Source organism: Sciurus carolinensis, chromosome 7 (genome assembly GCF_902686445.1).
Source record: "Sciurus carolinensis chromosome 7, mSciCar1.2, whole genome shotgun sequence".
Lineage (NCBI taxonomy): Eukaryota > Metazoa > Chordata > Mammalia > Rodentia > Sciuridae > Sciurus > Sciurus carolinensis.
In genome coordinates, this window is record NC_062219.1 from 15,770,546 (window position 1) to 15,784,031 (window position 13,486).

Below are 13,486 nucleotides of genomic sequence, written 5' to 3' on the forward strand. Positions count from 1 at the left end.
TTACACTTTACAAACTTTATTAAATAGTGGGCATTACTAACTTTCATTATCTTATATACAGTATTTAAACTATGTTTTCCTAGGTGCATTTTCCCCCACAAAAGAATAGAGTAGGTGAAAAGTTAACTTATAAAAAAAATTTGACCCTTCCATAGAGGAACCTAAGAAGAACCTTTAAGTACAGATAACTTTTTCCTCCCAGTTATATACATCCCCACCCACCTCCAAAAGAAACTACAAAAGCACTTAATTGATAACTTTGGGGAAACAGACAAACATACTATGTATATACACACAGTTGTCAAAATCGGCATCCTGGCCCACAAGAATGATCTATAAAACTACAGATTTGTCTTAGAATCCAGAGGACCACATAGACATGTCATACAGTGAAACATCCACCTTTGCGTAGCAGAGTGTGTTCCTATAGGTAACATCAAAGCCATGCAACAAGACACTGGTGTGAACCATGAATAATTCTGAGACTTGGGCACAATAGTACTATGGACCTTGGAGAATTTGGTTCATTCAGACAAAAATGCAAAAATGGAAAACTGCATTCCTGGACAAGAATCAGATAACTTTGTGTTTTGCTTTCTTTTAAATAAGTAATATAAATGCACTACGCTTCTAGCAAATCTAAGAGTGTACTCTCTTCGGTGCTTGTCTTTTGGATGCTGCTAATCTTGAAAACTCACATCAGGTTTAAATAAAATCAATTAAAAAAGGAATGTTTCCAGAACCATACTATTTAATATGGACTTTCCCCCTATCTTTGGCAGTGTTGGGGCTCAATCCCAGAGCCTCATGCATGCTAGGCAAGTGTTCCAGCACAGAGCCACACCCCACCCCTGGACTTCGTTTTAGGAGATACAAGAAGACAGAAATGCTTAAAGAACAATAGACCTGGGTTAATTTGTTGTCGTTATTTAAAATGGAAAAAATGCTTTAGGTAACTATTTATAAAATGAAAATGGTTACATTTTATGTTTTAAGTTAACAGATAGGACTTAAAAAGAGGAAAAGAATTATGGGAAGATGTCACTGATTTAATTAGTGCTATCCTTTAAATGAAAAGCCCAGGCCCCTTTCCCTACACATATCAGTGTATCTTTTAAAATGGAAATGACTGGTTTTTAATTAGAATAAAGAGAGAATAAAATTTAAAAGGAATCAGGGCAAAGAAGGCTCACAAGATGTATAACTGCTGAAATTGAGAATATGAAGGGCACTGCAAGAAAATATTCTCATTGCATTCATGGAATATTTTTATAAGGTAGCAATAAATCTGCCTTCATTTTTCTCTTGAGCTTCTTTGATTTTTCTTTTTACTTACAATGTCATGCTTTTGGTCTTCTGTTTCCTTCCATAAGGAGTTAAATTTGTATATAATATCACAATGAAATGCTTCATAAAGTATAATTATAGCATAAAAGATGTTATTATCCAGAACCCAGTAACCAAAGACTTTGTTCTTTGGTTCTTGTTTTGTTCTTGTTCTTTCATAGACCTCAAAATAGTGAAGATAGGCTCCCATGTTATGTATTGTTTGGAAAATAAGTTCTTGCCCTTTCCTTTAGCCATGATGCCTCAGGGTAGGATCCAGCAGGTCACTGGCAGAGTCCAGAACTCAAGAAGGTGCCTATGGAAAAATCCTCTAGAAAGGGTGACTTCAAAGTGCCATGCCTGATTTTCACTTATGGTTTATTTATTTCCCATTAATTAGAGATAGGCACACACAATGGCATGGTAAGGTGTTTTGGTTGAACCCTCCCCTTCAACAGTAATAGGAATTGATAACCAAGTTGTTCCCACAAGTCTTTCCATCTTTCTAACAGTTAAGTCAGTTTGCGCTTCATGGAATTTGGTTTTCTTTAAGCCATGAGGGAAATCATTCACTGCACCCTAGAAAACCTACCATCAACACGATCAGCAGCACATTCGCCAGGACTTGTCCAGGAAGACAGGTAAAGGCTTGTACATACAGTGAATTGGTCCTTCCACATTTTTAGTTTCCACTAGTCACACAATTTCTGCATTGAAATGAAATGATACAGGAATTCCAGCATGGAAATCCTAAAAGAGGCATGGAGACAACATTCTAATGAGAGATCTCTGGCAGAAGTTATTCTAGGGTCTCGTCACCACCGTAACAAAGATGCCAGCTACAAGTATGACTCTTTAAACAGCTTTACTTCCTTTCTTTCAAAGTATGAAAAAGTCTCCTTGCTGCCTTTGTTAGGATACAACTACTTGGGATTTGGAGCAGGTTACTACATTTGTTAAAGTGTGGGCACTAGTGTGAGGATATGGAAAAAAAAAAAATCATGTTACCAAAAAAAGCCTAAAAAAGTTCAAGTAAGATTGACTTACATGAAAATGAAGACAATCAGCATCAGAGTAGAAGATATTGTTCAATGCTGACATTTACTAAAGTATAATCCTGGCTGTATGGTCAGCCGGCTCAAAAGTTGGGCTGTAAAAGAAAGTATATTTTACACCTCTGGTTATTACAAAATTGTTTAAATTTGATACATACAAAACCTATCAGTATCTGTAATTTATGAGTGTAAGAGGAAGTTAGTTCAGGCAGCTATTACTAAGAACCTTAGGCAAAGCTACTTGAACTAAGACACTGAAATTTCTCCCTTAGGGACTGGACAATATTTTGTTGATTGGGTGACGGCCCCCTCCAAAGGTAATCATTCAGTTTGTCAGAATCACTATATGCTGTCAGATACGGTGAAAGCCCAAGTTTGCTGTTTATGGGCTCTTTTGGAGTGCGGGAATTATTCAAGGAGTAAGGTGGGTTATTGCCGCAGACATTATCAGAAAAGTCAGCCTCCACGATCTTCGAGTCAGATTTCCTTCTGCGACTCTGTGATAGCTCCAACTCCACCTCATCTTCTTCAGACTTTATTTCCACATAGTCGTCTTCATCTTCAGTCTCTTTGAAATTGGAAAAATAGTTCTGTGTCGCTAATTGGGCATTTAAAGGTAAATTTCTGTTTACTACCAGAACTTTCTGTGAGTCTTGGAGTGTGAGGTCAGAGCATTTTTCAGCACCCTGCTGACATGAATCAGCTATACCCGGCAGCAGATCCTGGTGGCTCTCACACCTTGCACTTTGGTGTAAGGACAGCAGCTGTTTCTTTCCCATCTCGCTAGGGTAGTTGATGGAGTCCATTGACTTGTTTATCAAGATGGAGGAAGAAGACTGGGACCTGTTATAAGGCTGGGATTTAGCACTGATTCCTTTCCGACCCAGTGAGTTGTAAAGATGGCCCTGACTTGAGTTCTCTTTGTGGGGCTGACTTACCACCACACTGCATCTCTGCATAGAGCCCAGCAGAGGGTCGGAGATTTGAAGAGAAGGCACAGAGCAAGCTGAAGACAACTGTCTGGGGGTACTTTTGATACCAATATCTAACGTGGGATACCTTGACTTCAAGTCTTGCTCTGGTCGGGGACAGAAATCTACTAACTCTCCATTACTATAAGTTGAATGCCAGAGCCAATCCTCGCCACCATGTTGGGCCTGGGAAGGTGACGAGGACCTGAGGAAGGAGGGTTCCTGTGTCCTGGCCCAGCCATCCTTCTGAATTTTAAGGGGTGTCTCCCTGAAGACAATCTGGTCATACAGTTGGGAATACTCAGCAATCCTGGCACCTGGAAGGCAAATTTTGAAACAATAAGTATACCTGGGATTATTACTGCATAGAAAGATTAAGTATGAAAACATAATGTTCTAACCAACATATTAAAAAAAAACTGAAATAGTAAGTAGGACTCTGAAGTTTGAGGATGAGTGATCATTGAACACAAAGCAACACAAACTAATAACTCAGTTTAATGAAAATAGAAATGCTACCACAAAGTTCATTTAATTTGACCTTCATTTGCATTATTTTATTTCAACAGCAGGTCTGCTGTAATGAAAAGACCTATTTTCCTTTTAAGCTCGAAACAGAGTCAGTGTTGAAAACAGGCATTGTAAAAACAAGAACACCAGCACCTAAGCTCTGGCCAATAAAAATTAGCAGCCATTGAAAGAAGTGTGACTACAGTGCACCATGCAGGGGTCACCCCGGCTTCTCCCCACTGTACCCCTAGAGGAGTCTGCTCTGCAGCTATTCCTGCTCTTCTGATTTCCAGACAGCCCTCCACAGCCACTGATGTCAAGGGGAGGCCTCCCCTCCAGTATTTCCAAACCACACCATACTGACTCCCACTTCCTTTCCCAACCCAAGAAGCCAGGCAGTGAAGCCATTATGGCAGATACATGTGCGATAATCTAATGCTTTCTAGTTCTGGCTCAGGGATAGGACTAGACAGTGAGTTTCACAAAAATTTCTGCCATATAAGCTGTGAGGATGGCAGCCCCTTTCCCCACTTCGGAGTACAGACATTTCTAAAGATACCAGCTGAACTCTAATATGGAGAGCATTCTCTTGGGCCAGCAATGACTGAAGACAGGGAGCCCAGAGATGTCAATTTCAAGAGTTGTCCTTCTCTCCAATCCAGGTACCTACATTACCACCCTAGAACTCCATGCATCCTGTAAGTTGCTCAGATGACATAAACACAATCTTTGTGAGGACATCTATCCTGGACACAATGACCATCAAATGACATTATCCAGCAAATGACATTATGTTTTCTTCTTCTCCTTTAAACTATATTTTTAATAACCTGTTATTTGTAAATTATCCTTTGAATTTAAGCTAAATAACTCATTCAGTTGAGTTTCTGCCATTTCTTTCTTTTTCTTTCTGCAGTGCTGGCTACTAAACCCATTAACATTACATGGCCTGCTCTGCCATGAGCCACATCCCCAGCTTGGCTATTTCCTTTGAATCCATCTTCTTTGAGGACAGACACAACCAGCTGTTATGGTGTGCCCTTCAACTGCAGCCGCCTTAATTCCCTCACCCCCTGCTCCCTGAAGTCAAGGGAAATAGTTTATTCTCATTGCAGAACCCATCTTTTGGTTTTCAACTCCAAATTCCTTAGAAAGACAGAGAATATTAGTCTAGACATTTTTAGTAACAAAAACGTGGGAAATACCTCCTTAAATGGCATAGTAAAAATTCTTAATAACCAGTTGAAATTTAGCAACACCTTAAGAAAGAGCGTATGGAGAGTGTACTCGGACAGCGGTATATCCATGTCGGCCATCCTGAGACCCGTGAGCTTCATTAACCATGAGACCCAGTCAGAGGCAGCCACGCCTGCATCCCACAGTCGGATGGTGCTGCCCAGGCCTTTCCCCTGCTCTCTACAGCCCTGAGCTTGATCCCTCTGAGTCAGGAAGCCTCTGAACCTTCCCAAGTTCCAAGAAGATGACAATTTGGGGGAAAACAGAACTCATTAAGAATTCCAACTATCTGAGTATTAGAATTTAAACATAAAAGCTCATGACTTTTGCCTAGCTATCTGAAAATTGGAATTGTCCAGAATATTTCTCATCTTCGGTAGTATTTCTCAGGACTTTGTCGTCCTTCTCATGTTCTTCTCTTCCTTTGCTAAACAAATTCTACCCATGGCTTGAGATGCCCCCTACGCACTATTCTTCCACGAATCCTCATCCAGTGATTTCTCTTCTCTGAAGTCTTCTATGTGTACATATATACACTTGTAGACTTGCATACAATACTACACTGCTACTTGTTTTATGGGCAGGTTTATTCCTCTAACTAATGTATGAGCTTTTTACTCTTGGAGGACAAGATTGTACAGTTTGCTTCTCTCCCTACAGAGCTCCAACGGAAACTGGTCTCAATAACAACTTCACTCTCCAGATAGTATTTTCATTCCCTCCTTTATTTTAAGCAAAGGGTTAGGAATGGATGGGCTTCTCCTGAGACCATGCCACTAAAGTAGAAAGATAGCCTAGAAACTAGGTCATAGCAGGAAAAGGGGAAGCAGGAAGATGGCCTTGGATCAAAATGCTTCCTATACGACAGTCAGAATGGGGATAGTTTAGCTCTGGGTAATAAAAAGTTGACCATTTTTCACTTTCAAATAAAAAAATGTCACTAGTAGACAATACATTGTGTTTATATACTTTTTTTTTTTTCAATCTCAACTTTACCACCTAAGAGAGTCTGGAACCTGCATAAGGCCAGTGTGAAGGAGAGACAGGTTTCTAGAGGGCCCCTGTGCTGGAGCAAACACTGCTAGCCAGCTGCACAGGAAGTAGCCAGCTGAAGATGTCTGGTGCAGCCCGAGAACTCGGCACTTGCCAGCAGGGTCCAGATTCCCCAGGTCCATGTTTCTGGTATTGTCCTCATAGGAGATGGACATTAATATTACATGACACTCTCAGAGCTTCCTTTGGTTTGCATCCTTTTCTGAAGATTTGAAAGTCAGAGTTCTTGGGATTGCAGGTAAATAACTGAAGCAATCCCTACCAAGGGAAATCTCAAAAAAAAAAAAAAAAAAAAGTTTCCAAGATAGGATTAAAATCAATGTTTCTGATGTTGCCTGAGATTTAAACAATAGCATGAAACTGTGCCTTCCCTATTTTTTATAAGGAGGAAAGGCCCTCAAGCTTGTATGGAGTTTCTACCATGTGAAATGTCACCAAAAAAAAAAAAAGGACCGAGGGAGTCTGACTGAACCCGAGGGCCAGCATGCTACAACAGGCTCTAAAATGTGGGAGTGACTAGACCTGGTTGGGTGATTTATAGGTGGAAATCTGACCCTGGGGCCTGTAGACCCCGGGCAGAGCGTTCAATAAAGATGCTGGAGAGTTTCAGCAGGTGAATAGGGCGCTCCTCCTTCCGCACAACACCGAGAGCAAGCTCCTGGCAAAGTGGCAAGGCCCACGCGCAGAAGTCTGGAGAATCGGTCCATTCGATTACGACGTCCTGTGCCCAGATAAACAAGAAAGAGAAAAGGAGTCATCATGTCAACTGAATGAAAGCCTAGTGGGCACAGGAAGTGGTCTCCATCACCCAGGTGGAGGAGGCGTGGATCTAATTCACCAGGTCAGAGAGACGGCAGGCCCTAGGGACGTGCTCCTGCCAGACAGCAGGGGAAGACAGCACTCTTGAAGGATGCCTTTGGAGAGATCTTCTCCTCTTTGTTGGGGAGGACGTAGGTAGTAGCCCACCATGTTAGAAAAAGACCCAGATGCAATGCTCAGGAAAGATCCTGCGGTATCCCAAGAAGACAACAGGAGGCAAACAAACAGGAGGACAAACTAAAAGTGAAAAGAAGCCAAAGAAAACCCCATCTGAAATGAATTCATACTTAAAAGGTAGGTAAAAAGAAGATATTCAAGATAACTGCAAGTCACTTAGAACTGAAAGGCTTGCTTCAATCAAGATGAGAGGTTTGCATCTTTGTGGATGGTATACACTCTAAATAACCTGGTCCAGGCGATTACTACAGTTTCAGCAAGTCTGCTGGTACAATCCATTGTCACCAGAAATCTTAGCATTAAATTTTCTCTGATTCTGAGAAGCCCCAGCCCACACTCAGCCAGTGGCTGCAATTGCCAACAACGTACAACTGTTTCTAAGGCCATTGTGCCTCCCCAAGAGTGTCCTCCTGCAGCTAAAACTGTCACTTTCCTCAAGTACAACGATACACCAGCTTGGGGGCCATGGCGACACCAGCATTGGAAATAAATTACCACTAGCACATTATCATAAGAAGAAAAATATATGCAATTTGGTCTCTCTCCCGTTGGTACAAAAATCACTTTTCACCTTTTTTATTAAAAAGGAGGAGGAATTGAAAAATCTGTAAGATCCTTCAGGTATCAATTGCAAGCCTATCTATGGTAGGAAATTTTACTGAAGATTAAAGCTTTAGACAATTCTTAAGTACTTCCAAACCTAAAACAAAACAAAACAAAAAATCCCTATGGATTCCCATTATGTAACTTGTGATTTCACTGAGGTTTTGATATCCCCTTCCTGCCTCTTGTTTCCATGGAGATAGGTCAGTTCCAAAGAATGTGGTTAGTGGCACCAACATGTCCATACCAGTGGCCCTGTGTATCCAAATGTGCTTTATCACAGTGAAGCTGGTTAGATGGACCTGCTGACACTGAGCCACTCAACTTCTGTCTCTACTTGGAGAAGTGACCCTACTCTTTTCATTTGGAGGTGCTCTTTTATCAAAAAATCGAAGGCAGGATTTCTTAAAACCTGATGGAAAGGCTGCCCTGTTTTAAAACTCAGATCCCCAGGCCTGCCTTCAGAAATCTGTGCATCTGGAGGTTACAGCTCCTGAAATGAGAATCACTCCCCTTGGGTTCTTCCTTGAAGACAATCATGTGCTTTATTCACACCCGAGTTCTTTCTTTGAAATTACTGTTACGTTCTGTCCTTCAAATCAGTCCAGCCATGAACCTCTCACTCCTGTGCCCCCAGACCTCCCAACGTCACACCTGTGGTCCGGGCCTAGTAATGCCCCACCAAGGAGATTTAACTACAGAATTAAACTTCTTGCGGGCATCAATGAGAATAGCAAATGAGATGGTGCTAAATGTGTAAGAGCAGCTATTTTCAAAAGTTGAGTGATAGGCAAAAATATGTGAGAACAACTAAGTTATCGTGTGGAAGCTGACTCAAATGCAAAGAGAATTCTTTTTTGTCTTGGTCAGCCAGAGTGGGCACTTCACATAGGGTTCCAAAGCAAAGAACCATCATATTCTATCTGCTTCCAAACCCTGAGAGCTTTTCCAAGCCACTCCTCTGAAGGGTTACTGATGTCGGGCAAAGCCCTAGGCCCCACAAGTTAAAACTGTTTGCTTATTTTTCCCCCCAACATTAGGTTCCCTTAGAAAAAAACTTTTTCTTAAAAATGGCAATCTTGAAGTGACCGTGTGGCGTGTACACCCAAGCCCTCTGGGACCACACCATTCTCCATCCTGTGTAACTGAGCGGAGGTAAAGTGGGAAAGGCCAGCGGTATCTGTGGTGAGGCTTGAGTGACTGGTCTCACCGGTGCCTCTACTAAGGACACAGAGTTGGCACTTGTCTCACACCTGCTTTCAAGGAGGAGCAAGAGTGGTGGGAACGTACCAATCGCAGGCCCGCCCTGCTTCTTCTCCTCCAGGATGGCTGCCAGGTCTTTGTGTGTGGATTTGTGATGCTGACCGGCTGGCGGCTGCTCCAGCTCTGGACTCCTCACTTTTAAAAGCTGATTTGCCTTCTTGATCTTCTGACTGTACTGCCTCGCCATCATGAAGACCCTGCTTTTCGTCTTATCTGTGGCCTCCACCCCAGGGTCGGAGGTTTCCAGGTCTGGCTGGGGCAGGCTGCTGTTGGCCGAGTCGTAGGGACTGTCCACCGGGGGCATTTCGCTGGCCAAGGACAGTCGGTTAAGACTTAGGAAGGAGCCTTCCGTGGAAATCAGGTCTTCTTCAAGCGGGTAGTTGGCCCGGCTCGCCCTGCTGACCCTGCTCTTCACGGGTGTGAGGAAGGCCTGGCTCTCGGGCAGGGACAGGGTGGACGTGGAGCGCCCCGCGTCTCTGTGCAGCTGGGGGGTGCTCTCAGCGTGCAGCCTGTCTTGGACGTCATCCTTGCTTACGGGGAATGCTGCCAGGAGACGGTCTCTAGCTTTGTCTTCATTTTTCTTGATGTAATTTTCTAGGTCATTCCAGATTTCATCTACTTCCTCAGACAGTTTGTCAGACAGAGCCTTATCCGCCACGGACACGTTGCCATTGGAAGAGTTGTACAGCAGACTCAGATAATCACTGTCGGGGGGCCCCTGGTGGTAAGGCCCATCCTCCTCGCTGAACTGGAGGCTATCTTGGGACACGAATGGTCTCAGGCTGTCGCAGCATGCAAAGTCGGCTTCCAGACCCAGAAAGGTGCTCCTCTTGGACCGCTTCAGGCTGCTGCTCTTGAAATCCGGAGGCGGCGGGTCCAGGAGCCCGATCGTGTCATAGATGTTCTCCTCCACCACCTGGAGCTCCTGGGTGCTTTGGTTAGATGCCTCTTGACTGGTGGGGGCTCCGTCTCTTTTGGCGTGTAGAGAACTGGTACTATGGCCAGCTTGCCTCTTTGAGAAGGCTAACTCTGGGGTGCTCTTGGGACGAACAGAGTCCTTGGCCGATTTGGAGGGAGTAAATTCAGCTTCTTCCCGTTTAGCAACCATTAACTTTAAGTCCTCATAACTTATGTTATCATAGACATGGTCTATATCATCAATTGTCAACTCTATAGATGACCCAAAGGGGGTCATCCCTGCCTGTCCTTCTCTTGGAGGGCCATTCTGCAGTTCCCTTCGGGGACTGTACTGAGAGCCATTGCCGTCCCTAATTCTTAGTTCAGTAGGGCATGTGTTACTCTCGCCAGCACTACTGGCCCGCCGGACAATCCTGTGGCCAGAGCTGGAGACCTCTGAGGACTCCATCTGTCCCATATGCCAGCTGCAAGGGCGACTTGAAGTGCTCTCTTCACACAGTCGGGCTGAGTTCAAGTTCGAGGAGGAAAAGGATGGAACGAACATCTGGTAATCGTCTTCATCATCCTCGTGCTGCGGGGACCTGCGGCTGGGGAACAAGGCTTGCCTGATCTGGTGATCGGTCCAGATGCTTCTGATGGCGCCGCCCCCACGAAGCAGGCTGCTCCCCCCAGAACTGCCTGGCTGACCGTTCCTTTGGGCGGGAGAGGGCCCTGCAGGAGTCCGCCGGGGAGAGCCTTCCTCTCGAGAAGCCTGGAAGACAGAGACACATGAATAGACTGTAGGGCCACGGAGAAGACACCTTAGGAATTTCTCCTGTCCTCACACGCTGCCTCTGCCACTAGCCTGAAATATTCTTAAGGAAAATAATGGTAGATGATGTTGATTTTAACTGAGTTGAAAAGCACTTCAGATTTTTGAAAAGGTGGCAGAATGGACAAGAATTTTATTTATTTAGAAACCAAATTATGGGCGATTTGCAGACCTCCTCCAAATGATATTCATAATCCATCTGTGAACTAGGTATGATTATTCCAATATCAGTGAGGAAATCTGGGGTCCTAACGATTCTGTAACTTGTTCTACCGAGTTAGCAGCAAAGGCTAGGACTCAAACCTGGTCCAACTCCAAAACCTGCCCAAAACCAGGAGAGCTGCTATCTGTGGAAGACTCTTAGATGCTTTAAATAAGCCCATTGTGCAGTTGGCAAAAATCCACTGTATAAATGGATATACGGCAATGTCAAGGGCCAGGATGTCTGAGACTTTCTAGAAGTGCTAGTTCTAGTGCTTGATTCCAAGGAGTTGGATCCTAGTTTCTGATATACCAGAAGCCCCTGCTGGTGACCTGATGATCCACTCCAAGGGTTTCCTGACCACCATGAACCTGACCAGCACCACCTTGGTTTATAGATTCTGTGTAAAGAATCTTTGTTCTAGGAATGTAATTTCATCCACTGTTGAGTTAACGATAGTTTTTACTTTCTTTCAAAATATAGTTAATTAAGTAACATTTAGTTGCCTGTTAGGAAGTGAAGTATGAGTGACATTAATGGTTTCTAAGAAATGAAAACAATGGAGTGTTTTATAACTTGGGAGCTTTCTTGACGGAGCTCAACTTGTCCCTAATTCTTGGTGTGTGGAGAACTTGTACTATGGCCAGCTAACTCTGGGATGCGCAACTAGACAGGCAGGAGTGGATTACCCTCTGAGGCTATCCTGCAGGTAGAAGGGTCAGTTTCAAAGAATTAAAAGGGTTAAGACCTGTTCGGACTGATTTGTACTAGGGACACATCTTCTGATGCAGGCACTACAGTAACCTATTGGAAGTTGAATTAGTGAGAGTTTTGATCACTTGTCAATCTGTCTACCAGAGAAGGAAGAGGAGAGAGGACAAAACTAAAATTTCATACTAAATGTTATTCTTCTATCACAACTTCAAAACTTAAAATAGTCAATCTATGATTTTTTTTTCACACACATAAACATATATGATATTGTATGTAATATAGTTATTGTTATTATATATCTTTTCCCCATGTTTTAGTGTTTCTTCCTTTCCCTATAGACTGTACTGGGATAATGTTTATAAAAATAGAGGTACCCAGTAACTACTGTCCATAAATTAAATGAGTTAATATTCGCTAAATTATGGGAAAGCATTGTGAAAGTGTAACAAAACAATTTTGTGTTTTTTTCCCTCAAAATACCATAAGTAATCTTTCTTAAGATTTTTCATCCCCGAAAATTCCCAGATGTTTTAGAAAGCTAGGAAACCCAGACTATTAATATTGAAGTATATTTTTGCATTAATTACACTTGAAGATAGTCGTACTTTGGAAGCTAAAAGTTTACATTCAATAAATCATTAGAAGAACTGACAAAGAACTAAACTAAGAACTCATCAGTAGGAGCTGGTGTTGGAGCTCAGTGGTAGAGCGCTTGCCTTGCATGTGTGAGGCACTGGGTTCGATCCTCAGCACCACATTAAAAATAAATAAACAAAGCAAAGGCATTTAAAAAAAGAATTCACCAATATATTGGTTATAACATAGAAGTGTGTAATTTAGATACCTCAATTTTACAAGAACCAAAGAGAAGTTTTTCTGTGCTTTTCCATAATGGCTATTTAATAATTTGATAATAGCTATCACTTATGGAATACTTACTCTGTGCCAAATAATGCATTACACGCTTTTAAAAAATATATTATCACATTTAATCTTTATAAAAGTTTTGAAAAGTAGGACACTAAGTCCTACTGGACTTGATTACAGTCATGCAGTTTATAGATGGCAGAAATGGATTTGAATCCACATCTGAAGCACAGCCAATGTATAAGCTTAACCACTGTAGGCACTCATGTGCACAGCCTCAGAATATAACTATATCTTCTGATAGAAATATTATTATTAAGGAATATCTCCTATTATAAGCTGTTTAATCATGGCTAAATCTGTCTTGTGTTTGGTGGCCATTCAGCCCATTACTGTTAGAAGATGGAATTTTGCCACTGAGAAAGCATGCTGGTGTTTTCTTTCTTTCTTGTCTTTTGATTTTAAGAGATTCTTGAGCTCTGTCAGGAAGTTTCCAAGAGGTTCTTAGGTTGGATCTCTAGAATTTATTTGGAGAGGGACTTGGCTCCATGATCTTACTTTAGCTGCCTTAAGGAGCAGGGCACCTTCTGCAATGACCCCATTTATGAAAACAAAGATTAGAAAATAAAAATCTCATTGGGCATGGTGGTACATACTTGTAATTCCAGTAACTACGGAGGCTGAGGCAAGAGGACTGCAACTTCAAAGCCAGCCTCGGCAACCTAGTGAGGCCCTAACTAAACAAGACCCTGTCTCGAAATAACAAAATAAAACTGCCAGGGATGTGGTTCAGTGGTAGAGTGCCCCTGGATTCAATCCCTGCTGCAAACAACAACAACAACAAACTCATGCCATATTTCAGGAGAACAAATATCAAACAAGTTTAAAAAGCTTCTGAACAAGAATATGTATAATCTGAAAAATATGCACATGCCCTAAGACACATAAATCCTTAAATGTA

At 42.4% G+C, this 13,486-nt stretch overlaps 1 protein-coding gene across 3 annotated transcripts in view; it reads right to left on the reverse strand.

The window, feature by feature from the left end:
* The window catches only part of Plekhg1 (pleckstrin homology and RhoGEF domain containing G1), a 210,430-nt gene continuing 196,944 nt past the window's right edge, over positions 1–13,486 (reverse strand). For all 3 annotated transcript variants that reach the window (XM_047557962.1, XM_047557961.1, XM_047557960.1), the window contains 2 exons: positions 9,041–10,682; positions 1–3,669 (listed from right to left, as the gene is read on the reverse strand). In XM_047557962.1, coding sequence (XP_047413918.1) covers positions 2,609–3,669; positions 9,041–10,682 — 2,703 coding nt within the window. In that variant the 3' untranslated portion in view covers positions 1–2,608. The remainder of the gene's footprint in view (positions 3,670–9,040; positions 10,683–13,486) is intronic.